The 13,624-nt window shown below is 45.0% G+C and overlaps 7 protein-coding genes across 7 annotated transcripts; 3 read left to right on the top strand and 4 right to left on the bottom strand.

The window, feature by feature from the left end:
- Window positions 1-806: 806 nt before the first annotated feature.
- Window positions 807-1,367, top strand: VTP21DRAFT_113 (uncharacterized protein; the record flags this gene model as incomplete). The annotated part of the gene is made up of 1 exon (XM_069390730.1): window positions 807-1,367. One exon carries the CDS (start codon window positions 807-809, stop codon window positions 1,365-1,367), a length of 561 nt encoding a protein of 186 aa, XP_069256492.1.
- Window positions 1,368-2,174: 807 nt separating this feature from the next.
- Window positions 2,175-2,784, bottom strand: VTP21DRAFT_112 (uncharacterized protein; the record flags this gene model as incomplete). The annotated part of the gene is made up of 3 exons (XM_069390619.1): window positions 2,175-2,241; window positions 2,314-2,382; window positions 2,453-2,784. The coding sequence occupies 3 exons, from the start codon at window positions 2,782-2,784 to the stop codon at window positions 2,175-2,177; spliced, it is 468 nt and encodes a 155-aa protein (XP_069256491.1).
- A 233-nt stretch (window positions 2,785-3,017) lies between these two features.
- Window positions 3,018-4,007, bottom strand: VTP21DRAFT_111 (uncharacterized protein; the record flags this gene model as incomplete). The annotated part of the gene is made up of 3 exons (XM_069390508.1): window positions 3,018-3,086; window positions 3,153-3,523; window positions 3,623-4,007. The coding sequence occupies 3 exons, from the start codon at window positions 4,005-4,007 to the stop codon at window positions 3,018-3,020; spliced, it is 825 nt and encodes a 274-aa protein (XP_069256490.1).
- A 1,037-nt stretch (window positions 4,008-5,044) lies between these two features.
- VTP21DRAFT_110 (uncharacterized protein) lies at window positions 5,045-6,715 on the bottom strand (the record flags this gene model as incomplete). The annotated part of the gene is made up of 5 exons (XM_069390397.1): window positions 5,045-5,518; window positions 5,578-5,660; window positions 5,721-5,836; window positions 5,902-6,270; window positions 6,357-6,715. The coding sequence occupies 5 exons, from the start codon at window positions 6,713-6,715 to the stop codon at window positions 5,045-5,047; spliced, it is 1,401 nt and encodes a 466-aa protein (XP_069256489.1).
- Window positions 6,716-7,717: 1,002 nt separating this feature from the next.
- Window positions 7,718-9,263, top strand: VTP21DRAFT_109 (uncharacterized protein; the record flags this gene model as incomplete). Its single annotated transcript, XM_069390285.1, has 4 exons — window positions 7,718-7,788; window positions 7,859-7,958; window positions 8,051-8,518; window positions 8,583-9,263. 4 exons carry the CDS (start codon window positions 7,718-7,720, stop codon window positions 9,261-9,263), a joined length of 1,320 nt encoding a protein of 439 aa, XP_069256488.1.
- Window positions 9,264-9,556: 293 nt separating this feature from the next.
- VTP21DRAFT_108 (uncharacterized protein) lies at window positions 9,557-10,424 on the bottom strand (the record flags this gene model as incomplete). Its single annotated transcript, XM_069390175.1, has 3 exons — window positions 9,557-9,919; window positions 10,043-10,067; window positions 10,147-10,424. 3 exons carry the CDS (start codon window positions 10,422-10,424, stop codon window positions 9,557-9,559), a joined length of 666 nt encoding a protein of 221 aa, XP_069256487.1.
- A 789-nt stretch (window positions 10,425-11,213) lies between these two features.
- VTP21DRAFT_107 (uncharacterized protein) lies at window positions 11,214-12,497 on the top strand (the record flags this gene model as incomplete). The annotated part of the gene is made up of 3 exons (XM_069390064.1): window positions 11,214-11,505; window positions 11,597-11,815; window positions 11,896-12,497. 3 exons carry the CDS (start codon window positions 11,214-11,216, stop codon window positions 12,495-12,497), a joined length of 1,113 nt encoding a protein of 370 aa, XP_069256486.1.
- Window positions 12,498-13,624: the final 1,127 nt, after the last annotated feature.

Raw genomic sequence — 13,624 nt, 5'->3', positions numbered from 1 at the left:
TCTCCCTAGTATGTTCGCGAGATGCAGGAGAAATAATCTGGAAAATTGCTTGAAGTTCATTTCTCCATTAACAACAAAACATGGGGTTAATCATAGGGAAAAAGGTCACGATAGCCTTGCAGTAAGGACTTTTGTGCAATCAGTCATTTAAACGTAAACCATCCACCTACACCTCGGCAGTGTAATTTGGTTTTTTAATCTAGATAAAAAACAATTTTCACACGTTTAGACAAATTTTAACGACAGGAAATGGCCCACAAAAAAAAGATTTCATGATAATCATTGTGTTGGCAAAAGCTTGCCGAGAGGAACATTCCATCCTCTTAGATGAATGAACAAGCCTGCGGGCATTCTTTGGTGTATTTTCATCTCAACATTCCAAAAACACTAGCTAGAATATTTCCCCAGAAATGAGAGCAGTTCCACAAGCCTTCAGTTTCGGAGAGAAAATCCTGCAGTGGAAATCATTGGGTATGGGAGAACGATCCTCTTTGCTGCGAGAACTTTTCCCTCTCTGCGCTCCTCGCTCTCACACACAAACACACGGCTCTTTTCTCACCATTTTTCAAAAGGGTATTAATTCCATTTTTTCCCTCTCCTTACTAACTTAAATTTTCACTGAAATTGCCCTGTCTTCGGTGGAGTGTAGAGAATAACCTCCTTCGCACCCATTATCTTTTCCAGACTCACCTTCCAAGTTTTTCTTGTCCAATTTCCAATCCCTCCCCCTCAACTCTTCTCCCCCCCCCCCCCTCTTCCATATCTTCCCTGAAACTTTCTCGATTTTAGCCCCTCCATCCACCGATATGGTCAAACGAAAATCCAACTCGTCAAAACGCAAGCATGCGAAATCACCGCTAGTGAACGGTGCCTCAGCGGGAGGAATTACCAAGAAATCCAACTCCCGCAACCATCCCGCCCTGGCTACATCGTCCAGTGACGCCAGCACCAAATCTCACACGCCTAGCGTGACGGTACAACGAGACCGACGAAAAGCCGCAGCCATCCGTTCTCCGAACCTCCTCCAGTCTCATGCGCAAAGGAGTTTAGTATTCGCATTTCGCATGCGCCCTGTGTTCCAGGGCCATGTCATCATGGAACCCACGTGTCTGCGTGACACCTCCTCTCCAGACACTGCGGAAGGCAACTCCGACCCACAGGTACAGCCTGAGAGCCCTGCGACTTCTGCCCCAACCTCGGTTATAATTGGAGGGGGAAAGATTACGAGCGCAACTTCTTCAGTGGCTGGGACGCCGAAGAAAGCTAAGCGGATGGGGGTACATACGGAAGTTTTGCGTGCTGCGCGGAAAACTAGCGCAAGGGGCGCAGGGTTGGTGCGGCTACTGATAACACACATCCCTAATTGACATGCCCGGAAATGGCAATGAGGATATATTAGAACAAAGGGCCATGTATCTCGTTTTCTCCCCTGAATATATTCTTTTTTATTGGCCCTTGGAATATTTTATTTTTGCATTCTATACAATAGGATCAAGTACTAACCTTAAATCCTGATGTAGAGTTTCTTTTTTATTGCTCTTTTTTTTCTACTTTCCTACTCTGCTATTTTTCACCGTGCTCTCCAAAGATTCTCATATCACTTCTACTTTTATCACTTTTTATCTTCTTTTCTCTCGTCGTCTTTTATTTTTTTTTTTTTGTTCATTACTTCTCTGTATTAATGATATTTACTGTGAGAACTTCTTTTCTTTTTGTCCTAATATCTTTATTCAATTATATATTTTCTTTGTGGTGAATATGCTGTGTTTAAGAATATGAATATGAATAAGAAGAGAGAGACCGAAAATTCCTATTAAATGCGATCACAAAAAAAAGGATGCTCTGACAATCTTTCCCTTAGCGCATGTGAGCATTGCGAGATTTTTCTGACAGTTCAGTGCGTCATGAGTTGCCCATGTCCAAATTTGGAAGAGCTTCAGACGGATGAAGTTTTACTTGAGTTAGAAAGCGGGCACCAAGCTTACAAATAGGATTATGTCCAGAGCCAACTTGAGCCAGCCCTTGCCCTCCTAGCTTAATCCAACTCTGGGCAGCCTACAGCTGGTATATTGACTAGGTCTAAGTAAGGTGATTCCTATTGTAACCGAGGGTTGAGGGCGTCGAATTGTGATGTATTAGATTGAAACGAGCAGCATTGTGACGATGGAGGGAGACTACATCTTATCTTTTTCCTGATCGAACTCCTCTCCAAACGATAGGCTCTTTCTTATATATTCATTTCTTCACATGAACAAAAGAACAATGTTAATACAGTTCAAGGAATTTTTGTCAAATTGCTCATTAAATATATACCTCTGTTTGAAATCATTCACCAACTCATCTAGATCTTCAACTGCTGTTCCTTCCATCAGCCGATCCACGCTGGTCGCGAAAGGAAATAAAAGATGATTTATAGCATATATTATACATGTATTTGTAAATATTAATTTACCTTCCACTCGAACGGCCTTCAATTATCAACATTCCCTCTTTCATCATGGCCTCCACTACAGCAAAATCAGGGTCAAAACTGAAGGCATCCTGCACGCCTTCCTCGCCTAGCTGGACCACAACCACTTTGTCTGACCCAGGACCGGAAAGAAATTCCGGATCCGCTGCTGGATCAGGCTCTCCAGAAAAAACAAAATGGACAATGGGAGTGCGGCATGTTCGCGAAGTTTGATCATGAAGCGCGATGAAGGAGGGGATATTGTGCGATTGCAGACTGGGATGCGGGGAGGACGGGACAGGTGTGGGAGTGTGGGATGCCGATCTTGGCTCCATTCTCAGATTCAACAAAGATAAGAAAATGGGAAATATGCAATAATGTATTGAAATTAGTGAAAATAGAAATAAGGTATTTCAGGCTTAGTCGGAATTCGTTTTGATCAAAATCAAAATGAAGAAATGCACATAAGTTAGCAGAACAAGAAAACGAAAAGCGAACAACAGCTCCGTATCAAACCAGCGGTGTGCCGTACCATTCCGCCCAGCGGAATCTTACCCTACCAAGAACCTCATACCCTCTGCTGGTGGTTCGTCTTTGTCGTCACCATCAAAAATACTCGTCCCCCCACCTCTTTTTGCTATTGGCTTCTTCAATGGTGAGAAATAAACCCATTAAATGTTCGCAGTCCCTCGACTCTACTTACCCCCTGCTCCAGCAGACGTAGTCGCTCACGTAGGATCTGATTTTCCTCCCTCAACTTCTGGTATCCCTCCCGCATAGATTCCAGCTCTCGTGCCTTTGCCTCCAGATCCTTGACATATTGGATTTTCCTTTGCCGAAATGCGCGCTGGGCTGCCCGGTTCTGGGCAGCACGGCGCGAGGTAGAGGGGGAGGTCGAGGAAGTCGATGGGGTTGAGGTGGACGAGTGCTTCTCTGATATCGAGAATACAGTATAGTGTGCATCGGAATAAGCGGGGGCGATTCGTCTTGTAGAAGCTGGGGGAGATGTTTTTGCGGGGAATTTGTTTTGATGGAGTTGGGGGGAAGTGGTTTTTGTGATGTTAGCCTGGGGTTCTATATACAATTTTTCAGAGGGTATATAGCAAACGAGATATATTCAAGAAATTTTTAGCACGTTTGGCATTGGAGATGGGAAAAACAACAAGGACTCACCAGGGGGGACTCCCGTGGTCAGCCTGTATTCTTCCACCGCGGCCTGGGGTGGGGCCGAAGCGGAGGTTTGCAGGGAAGAGTATCGGGGATCGTGGAGCATTTGGTTCTGATACCGGGGCGGGACGCCAGGAGCCAGCCATGATGGCGCACTCATTCGCCGGTCAATCGAAGTTTCCCCTTGTGGCATTTGACGGGGATCTCCCCAATAGGTCGGGAGCTGAGCCATGGTGGACAGGTCGATAGGCTCATTTGTGAAATGCAGCAACTGTTGAGCCTGCTGTTGGGTGGTGACTACGGCCATAGTAGCTTGTTGCAACCAGGCAACTTCCTGAGGAGAAGATATGGGTGATGTGGCGCTAGAGCTATTCGATCCATCTAAATCCATGCTATGTATTGAAGAGTCGCATCAGTCGCACTAGCTTGTGGATGATGGCGGGAATAGTGGGAAAATTCGGGAAAAGGTGACAAAGGGCAGAAAGAGTCGAGGGTGAAGGGCAAGGTGTTCATTTATAAAGAAGGATTTGCCAAACCTATGTTTTGTGCTGAAGAAACCGTAATTATCATGTTTAGCCCCAAACCTAATGCAGAACACACGCATACCCATATGTTAATGGTGTTAACTTGTTTAGGCCGATCCTATAAGTTTCACTTAGTTATGACCTAGCTGCCGAGGAACAAAAGGAAATTCGCTCGATTTGTTTATATTGGCCCAATTTTGGAAGGGGCGAGCGAATCACAGCCCGTTGACAAATGCAAATTGCTGTGCCTAGCTACAGTAGGGGCCGCCGGAGCCGTGGCCATTTGCCGAGGCCATCTTCTCTACCCCTCAGCGAGCCTGATCAATTGCACAGTGCCAACACCGGAAGTTTTCGTCGCTTTGGGCGAATCCTATTTTTTCTAGAATTATCCATGTCAAACACCAAGTCACCGTCAAATGATGTGACCAACACATGTTTCTCCTTCAAACATAGACGTTATATCGGTGTCTTGGTTTGATCATCCACCTATTAGATCCTTAACATAGGATTTTTGCACACCGGTGTTTCCATTCTGTTTGAAGCAACTATTCACCGAGTGAAACTGACAGGACAGCTCATCGATGTTAGGAGGGGAGCGAGATATGCACTTAATTGTGAACTTAGTAGCGTTTCTAGTCTACTCTCGAAGCTCCACCATAGCGGATGAAACGGGGGGACGCCCCACCCCTTGGTGCATGCCAATGACGAAAGGTGAGAAAATAGAGTTACAACTAAAACGATCTTATTAATCCAACCGGATCTTCCTATCCAGCCAAGCTTAATAAAACAATTAATGACAATCAAACGCGCATGCACGCCGAGGCGAAAAAAAAATAAAGCAATAAAAACACAGATCAAAGAAATTCACGCCCCCACGCCTCTAGAATGAAAAGATAGAGGGAGATCACTGATCCTTCTTTTCCGGCAGGATATTCTCTAATGGAATAAAGCGCGCACTGGAAGCCTGTGGCTCTTCCTCCGAATCCGGAATTGTCTCAACTAAGACCTGGTTTCTCCCACGCTCATCCCTACTGCCAATGTTCTCTTCCATGGCGGTATTTGTTTCTCTCTCGCCTCTTTGCCTCTCAAGAATATACGCACCCGCACGAGTTAACAGAGCCCGCCTGGTAAAGCCTCTTCCATCAATATACACCAGCGTGCAAATTGTGTTATTGGTAACGTCGAAGACATCGGCCACAACTTCACTTGCCTCCGGCCCATATCGTCGATTGACAATCTGGGAGGCGCCGTGCTTTCCGCTCGTGAGCACTTGCTGTACCCCCTCGTGAAAACCTTCGACGATGATCCCAATGGCGTGGAGCGATTGCACTGCAAGAGATTTGGCCGCAGTGTACGCAGAATGCTGATCCTGCTCGCTCTTTTAGTTGTTAATCGATAAACCTGTTATATGAGAGCACCATAAGAAAACCATGTTACCTTGGGCCTCTCAAGTCCCTTTGCAACCTTGCTGGCTCCATCGAATGCGTACTTAAGGGCTGTGTCCACAACTTTTGTGGTAACTGGTGAAAAGAGTTAGTTCAACCTCAAGCTATCGTTCCCTTCATCCTTGCTTAACTCACCCCGATAGATAGTTCCAGTGACATATTTAGCTCTTCGGATGTTCTCTCGGGTTGAGGGTGATATATTGACAGGTTTCTCCTTGGGAGTAATCCGTTTCGACAAAGCATTGCTCCCCCTAATGTGGTAAGAGAAACATATAAAATTACAATGGATGAAATTATAAAGGAAAGAGAGCCTTACAGTGTTAATCCCTTTGCTAATAGGCCTGCTCCCTTCACCACTGCCCAAGCAATGTACTCGGAAGAAGTCACAAGCGTATCACCAACTCCATTTGTTGCTGGACGAACTCGCTCAATTGGCCGTCCTTCCCTGAGTGCTCTCGCCTCTTCAGCCCCCAAGATAATGGGCATCCTATTTGCACCCTGAACTTCCGTGGCTTTTTCCTCATCTGACGAAGCAAGGTGTACGTTGTGAGCAAGCTCTTCTACAACTCTGCCATTCTGGTCAATCAGAGCTAAGGTATTGCGAATATTGCGTCGATTTTCGTAGACAATTAGACAGGAGAGCAGATCTTCAAGAGTCTCAATAGTATCTCCATCCATCCCTTCCCTAATTTGAACATAAAAATATAAGTATTATCGACATTCAGTAATCGAATATACGATAAAGAGGAGAAGAGAAATTGAGGTATTTACAATTCAACTACATAGGCAGTTCCTTCTCTTCCAGGAACTGGGAATAAAAATTCATTCATTCCTCTTTTAAATGCTCTCATTTCAGGCAATAGCGGATGGATCACACCAGGCAAATCCGCGCCATTTCCTTCCTGCTGAAGAAACGTAAGCTGCTTCACTTCCCATTCGTGAGTCATCGTGATTTGTAGGATGTTGATTTCTCCCCGCCCAACTACTTTTTGCTCGCCTGCGGCAAGGAGCGAGCAGGTTGCGGTGGCGGTAAAGAGAACCTCGACAAATTCCTCGTCCTGGGGTTGAGCTTGGTCCTGGGAAGAATGGCCTTTGCCTTTAGAGGATGAGGCTTGTGTATTGGTAGACATTAGATGTTAGGAATGAATTCGATATGGTAGAAAAACGGCAGAATGATAGAGAAAATCTCTTGGCTTTTCATTTAGGCGTATATTGCTCTATATTCCGAAATGACTTGTGCGTGACTTTTACTCCCCAATTCAACAAGCCACGTTATTACTCGGGATGAACCCTCTATTGGCTTAAATGTAGCCATTGATTCCAATCTCGATTGTCTCCTCCAAGACTTGACTCGAGGTTCTTCAGCTCTATCTTGGGTGGTGCTAACAGCAACTCTACTGAAATTCATTCTGATTCCACCTTGATCCGAGCAAAGGTCCATTGAAGATCGTGCAAGTCACTGTCAGCCGCGTTTAAATTCATTAAAACCTTTTAATTTTATTAACCCTTGATCACCACTAGGCTATTTATACATGTATAAGTTTTCACTCGTTAAAGGGTTTTAAGACCATTGCTCCTAAACATGTCTCTATTTTGACCCTGGAGCATATTTCTAGTCTCAAGCCAGTGTGGAATATTAATGTCTGATCAAAAGTAGAACAACTACCTTCACAAACTTTCAAGCCTATCCAGAAGATATCGCTACATTACACTTAACTCGCTACCCCTATTCAGCATTTTTTTTATGCACTGGGAGAGTTAGGAAGCATATTAGGCAATTTCATGCTCGATTCGACTTTACTAATACGGATCATCGGCTAGAGCTCCAATTTCCCATTTTGATTACTATGAAAAAAATCCTTGACACTTGAGGTGATTCCACAGTAACTCACTAGTCTCTTCAGTTTTTGTCGACATCCCCTTTTGTATACCGCAACCATGCCCAACAATTGTGTTGCACGTAAATTGGTAGTTTATAACATTCCTTATAAAGCAAGACTCCCGTGAGATATAGATGTTTGTAGCACACGGTATATAAAAGGGTAGAACAACTCTTATTGTGGCACACTTGGTAGCAGTGAGAAAAGCGATTTTCATTATTCCGATCCCCACTTTTTAAAGAATTTAGCAACATGGTTGAGATGCCAACAGAATCGGTACCTACTCTTCCCATTACCTTAACGATCCTCGGTGCCGGTCAGCGGTATGTTTCTTAGGATTTGATACTTTGTTTTTATCCGAAACTGTTGTTCATTGATTTTTTTGGATGATAGTGGGAATGTCTATGCATCTTATGCATTAAAGTATCCGGAGCGGCTGCGCATTGTAGCTGTAGCGGAGCCAAACAAAATTAGAAGGGAGAAAATGGCCAAGGTAAGCAATTTTGCGGTCGAACATCTCAGGGAATCGAAATAGTTTGTGGCTAAGATTAAGAAGAAAAAGCTCTAATGTGTTCATGCTGTTAGCAACACAATATTCCTCATGAGAATGTTGTAAGTGATTGGCGCGACCTTGCCCAACGACCTCGTCTCTCTGATGCAATTGCAATCTGTCTACTCGATGATCTGCATTGTGAAGCATGTGTAGCCTTCGCCAAGGAAAAATACCACATACTCCTTGAAAAACCCATGGCCACCTCTATGGAAGATTGCTTAATGATCACCGAAGCGGTCTCACAAGCTGGCGTTCTTTTTGCTATCTCACACGTGCTTCGATATACCTTATTGAACAAAGCAATCAAGAGAATATTGGATGAAGGCAAAATCGGGCGTGTGCTCAATATCCAGCACTTGGAGCCCGTGGGTTTCTATCATTTTGCACACAGCTTTGTGCGAGGAAACTGGAGGAATGAAAAGGAAACCACCTTCTCGCTCATGAGCAAGAGCTGCCATGATATTGATCTTGTCGCCTGGTTTATGGGTCTACCCTGCAAGGTAATATGTGAACATCATCTTGACGGTTGGACCCAACTTAATCGGCATCCACTTCTTTATATAGCGTGTGAGCTCATTTGGCTCACTGACGCATTTCAATGCTTCGGGAAAACCCAGTGCAGCTGGTTCCGTAACCCATTGTCTCGAATGCCCCGCTGCCGACCAATGCCCTTATGATGCAAAGAAAATATATCTCGATCCAGTGATTGAACGGGGTCTTAGTACTTGGCCCGTAAGTACCATCACCGATATTCCGGACATTGAGAATGTTAGACATGCATTGGCAAGTGGCCCCTACGGGCGCTGCGCTTATGAGTGCGACAATGATGTAGTAGACCAACAAGTGGTGAATATGGAATTTGAGGGAGGTGCGACGGTATCCTTCTCTATGATAGCCACCACAGAGGCGCTGTGCCAACGAAAAACTCGCATTTTTGGTACACTTGGCCAACTTGAAGCGGACGCCGAGACAAACGAGTTGAGATGGTATGATTTCTTAACGAAGCAGCGGAAGGTGTTCTTCCCCTACGAGGAAGATCCAGAGGCAAATACTTCAGGGCATGGCGGAGGAGATTATGCGCTGCTGAAGGCGTTTTTGGATGCTATCATGAGACAGGAGCAGACAGGAATGCCGACGGTGGAGGAAACGTTTGAATCCCATCTCTACGTGTTTGCTGCAGAGCATGCGAGACGCACAGGAACCGTGGTGGATGTGCAAGAATACAAACAGCAGCATTTAAAATAACGGTCAGCAGATAAGCCCACCATGATTAAGATCGTAGCTTTATATATTATTATTACTATTATTATTATTTCCTATCACTGTATGGCTAATGATACACCCTCCCTACTCTACTTACCCTTCTCTATCTACTTTCTACTATAAAAATATACGTGTCCTTCGAACAAAGACAGGAAATCGAATAATAAAGATTTTGATCGAGGCAACCAGGGACCTCTGTTGTAATTCCAATTTATTCGACGCAAAAGTTACAACAAAATAACAATAATTATTATAAAAAAATAGGATAACTAGCCTCACATTAAGAAATATCTACTAAATAATGACAGTGTGATGATAACAACAAGTGAGTCTCCAATGCAAATATGTCCAGCTGTAGACTTGGCAGCGGTTTGCGATGCGGTTGGCATGGAAAGTGATGCGTTAAGAGAAGTGGGATGCAGCAACATGCTCGTGGGAGTTATCATCATGCCCGACGCAGAAATATTCATGCTTGGAAGAAGTGCAGATGCGTTGCGGGTGGCCAAGGGCATCGAAGCATTGCCGAGAACAGTGGATGCCACACCAGGAGGAGGTGGGGCCCCCGTGGGCACCACGGTCCCGTCTACTCCTTTGATTTCGAAGCGAGAAGAGTAAGACCAATCGGTGTCGTCAATGCCCTTTTAATATTGAAAGTACGAGTAAGTGAATGTGTATCATCGAATTTAAGATGATATATAAAACAGCGGGGGCGCTAGATGATTAGTAGGAGGGTAGTGAGGAGGGGTGAATCAACAACATACCATACGCAATTGATATTGATTTGAACTGCAAATGGACAGCATAAAAAATGTTCATTTAGAAATTTCATTGTGTTCCAGAATTGAATTCGTGTTGCTCTACTTACGTGATCATATTGGCTGGAATGGTCCATGCAAGCGAGTTCTTTTTAGGGTCCACTCCCGTTGCGACAGTGGCCACGAATCCTCCGCTGTTGAGTAACTGAATGTGCAGCTGGTCAGTAAGCTTTCCATCCACTCCACCTTTCTGGTCCGTCTTCCATTCAAGTTGCGCCGTCGCTCCGGCCTTGTAGACAGTATTCCCAACAGGTTTGGTGAAGGACCAAGTAAAAGCGCTAGCCGATGTGACCAGCACACAGATAGCCGCAAAAAAGTGAAGATGCATGGGAGGGTTGGAATTAGTGGTTGGTTATAGAAAGGGGAATAGGATGAGGGAGGGTGCGTGTAAAGGAGTGAGAAATGCTCAAAAAAACGAGAAAGAGAGAAGGGCTCAGAGTGCGAAGGTGAAAGAGGAGAGAGAGAGTCGAGAGATATAGGAGATATGTGCTAGAAGGGGAAAAGAGCGACGAACAGAGTGGAAAAGGGATAAAAAATAAATATGAGAACGAAAATAAATAAAAGGAAATGCCAGTGAAGTTTTTTTTTGGTAATTAAATTCGGTGTATCATCAGCTGATTGGATGAACGCGATATTATATGCCAAACTGAGCTTTATTGCACATATTTTCGAAACTATTGGGTATGTCTTGTATTCATTCGCCTGCTCATCTCCTCTCGACAATTATAGACCTTAGAGGTCGGTAACAAACTAAAGCTTGTAAGGAAGAGAGGCTGCACTAAGACCCCTCTAGTACTTTAGCGATAGCATTTGAGACCAAAGCAATGCTGTATGCTGTTTTCCAGAGCTATGACAACCAGAGTTGGGGAAGAGGGGAGAGAAGGGGAGATGGGGGGGAGAGAAAAAGGAAATAGAAATCGAGTCTCGAAGGTTTTAATTAATTTTCAAAAAAATTCTCATTATGCACCCTTTCCTGTCAAACTCAAATGCCACTCCGAACAGGATTAAAAAAAAATCTCCCTTTTTTCATTTTTCTGTTCTTCCCTCACGGACTTGTCTCCATCTCATACCTGCACACAATCATATCTAGATTACCATTGCATCACATCCGATGCAAATGACAATCTCTGCCTCACTCCCAAACAAATGGAAGTTTTGGAAGAGTCACTCAACCGAAGGAGCCTTTACCAACACTCCCCTTAGGTGTTCCCATGGTGCACAAGCGAGGAAGTCCCATCGCACTCATGCCCTCAACTCAGACAAGATGAAGGTGCCCAGTTCTCTTCCCCTAGTTCGCAACATATTCGGAGCGCCCCTCATAGAATCCATCAACTATGCTTGTAAACCGGTATCCTTTTTGAAAGATCGCGAAGAGATTTGTGGCCAGATCCCCATAGTAGTAGCCCAATGTGGGTCCTTTCTTAGGAGCCAAGGTATATTTTAGCCTGCTTCAGACTCTGTCTTTAGAGAAACTAGAAGTTGCATTATATCCAAACCTAGGCGTGAACGTAGAGGGAATATTCCGGGTCTCAGGCTCGGCCAAACGGATAAGTGTCTTGCAGGAGCTCTTCGAGTCCCATCACACAGGCTACGGCAACGACATCAATTGGATGGGATATAGTGTGCATGATGCATCAAGTGTGCTACGGCGCTTTTGCAACTTGCTTCCTGAGCCCGTCATCACCCATGAATACTACAAGGCATTCCGAGAGACTATGGGTAGTTAGCTGAGAGATCTATTCGAATCTTCCTTAGAATAGCATTTGCCTTACTTATTTTCTCCCCTCTATACTATGTAGAGAAGGACATATCTGATGAGGAGCGTATTAAGGAATTTCAGGTCCTTATCGAACAACTCCCTCAGCCCCACCAGTATCTGCTCTTCTATCTCCTCGATTTGCTTGCCTTCTTTGCCAAGAATAGCTGCCACAACCGCATGAACGCAAGCAATCTTGCATCCATATTCCAACCCGGTATGCTTTCCCATCCCGAATGCATCACTCCCACTGAATACCGGCTGTCCCAACAGGCCCTCACCTTTTTGATCCAGCACCAGGCCAGTCTCTCGATACCTCGTGAGACAAGGTTTTTGGGCGATCCTCTTCCCTCTCCTACCACGCCTCTTCTTAACTCGGTGATTGCTGCAAGCTTCTTGACACCGGCGTCTTCCAATCCTCCCCCCTCTTCCTCCTATTCCTCCTCCACCCTCACTCCTCCCGCCCAAATACGCCGAGCCTCACTGTCGGTGGGACATTTCCATTCAAAGGTTAGAGCCCATCTGATATCGCCAGAACAGCCGGCAAGAGAGTGCTTTCGTAAAAGCTTTGAGATGGAGTTCGAGTTGTTTAATCCGGAGAACTCACGGCGAATCTGGAATCCCAAGCCAATTGAGGATGCTTGAGATGGTCAATTGTAAGGTAGGTGTCAAGGCCATTCTTTCATTCTGAGCAAGCGTAAAGGAGCTGATTTATTTTTAACTCCCTCCTCGCTTACCCTATCCCCACCAGCCCTAGCCTAGTTGCGGCGTCGGTCATTGTCTGGGAAAAAAAGTCGAAGCAAGTTTCAAAACAAGAGCAGGTCCTTCCGCATAAGGCTTCCCAATTTTTTAGCCTCCCCAAGCTGGAGTAGGATAGACCGGGATGGACAGCCGTAGCGCAGCACAAGTCGCACACCTAGCATGAATCCCGCGTAGATCCCTCATTCTTCTCATTTCGAAGTCCAGGATCGGACGAATCGAATGAAGCCAATGGGCTGCATTAGGTTTGCCTAGTAGGACGGCTTCTCCGGTGCCTAAGCCTTTTATCGAAAGCTTCATAAGATTAGGGAGATTAAGCTTTTGAAGAGGAACAAGGCTTCTGATTGAGTGGGCTAGTGCGCTTGAATAAGAAGAAAGCCTTCATGCACTTTGCAAGCTGTATTTATTCACTGCCATCATAGAACACTAGCTCTTTTTTGTTTCATTAATTACCATTTTTGCAATTAGAAGATTCCAATGTTTATCCGGTAAACATAAAACTGTATAAAATTCCATCTATTTACAATATACACAAGAAACGAATATTTTACGCGTAACCATTAAAAGAGGGCTTGAGAAATCTTTTTATGATTTAACATTGGATTTCCTTGGCTTATGTGAGGCAGAGGGCCGAAAATGTGCAACCGAGGAGAAATGGGTACACAGCTGGGAAAAGGAAATAAGAAGTGCGGGTGGGAGGTGGAGAAGGGCTTCGAATTTCAATCTCCAGGATTCGGCCTATGGTGAGCTCGATGCGGGTCAGGCTTGAGGCGAGCCTTCAAACCTGACTTATACTGCCTAGGCTGCGGCCCCCCCCCCCCCTCCTTCTGAAACCAGAATTGTGCTACGCGAGCGTCCCGCCGTCGCCAAGCGACACAAACAATAAGTTCGTTGTATTTTTAGATATTTTGCAATGAGCCTCTCCTCCCCCATTTGTCGAATGATATTCGTGTGCGACGGTCAGTGGATTGCGCTCGCGCTCGTTATCTCTTTAAATCCGAATTCCGACCCTG

Source organism: Calcarisporiella thermophila (assembly GCF_041956535.1).
Source record: "Calcarisporiella thermophila strain CBS 279.70 unplaced genomic scaffold VTP21scaffold_1, whole genome shotgun sequence".
Lineage (NCBI taxonomy): Eukaryota > Fungi > Calcarisporiellomycota > Calcarisporiellomycetes > Calcarisporiellales > Calcarisporiellaceae > Calcarisporiella > Calcarisporiella thermophila.
This window is presented reverse-complemented; position numbering and strand designations above follow the sequence as displayed.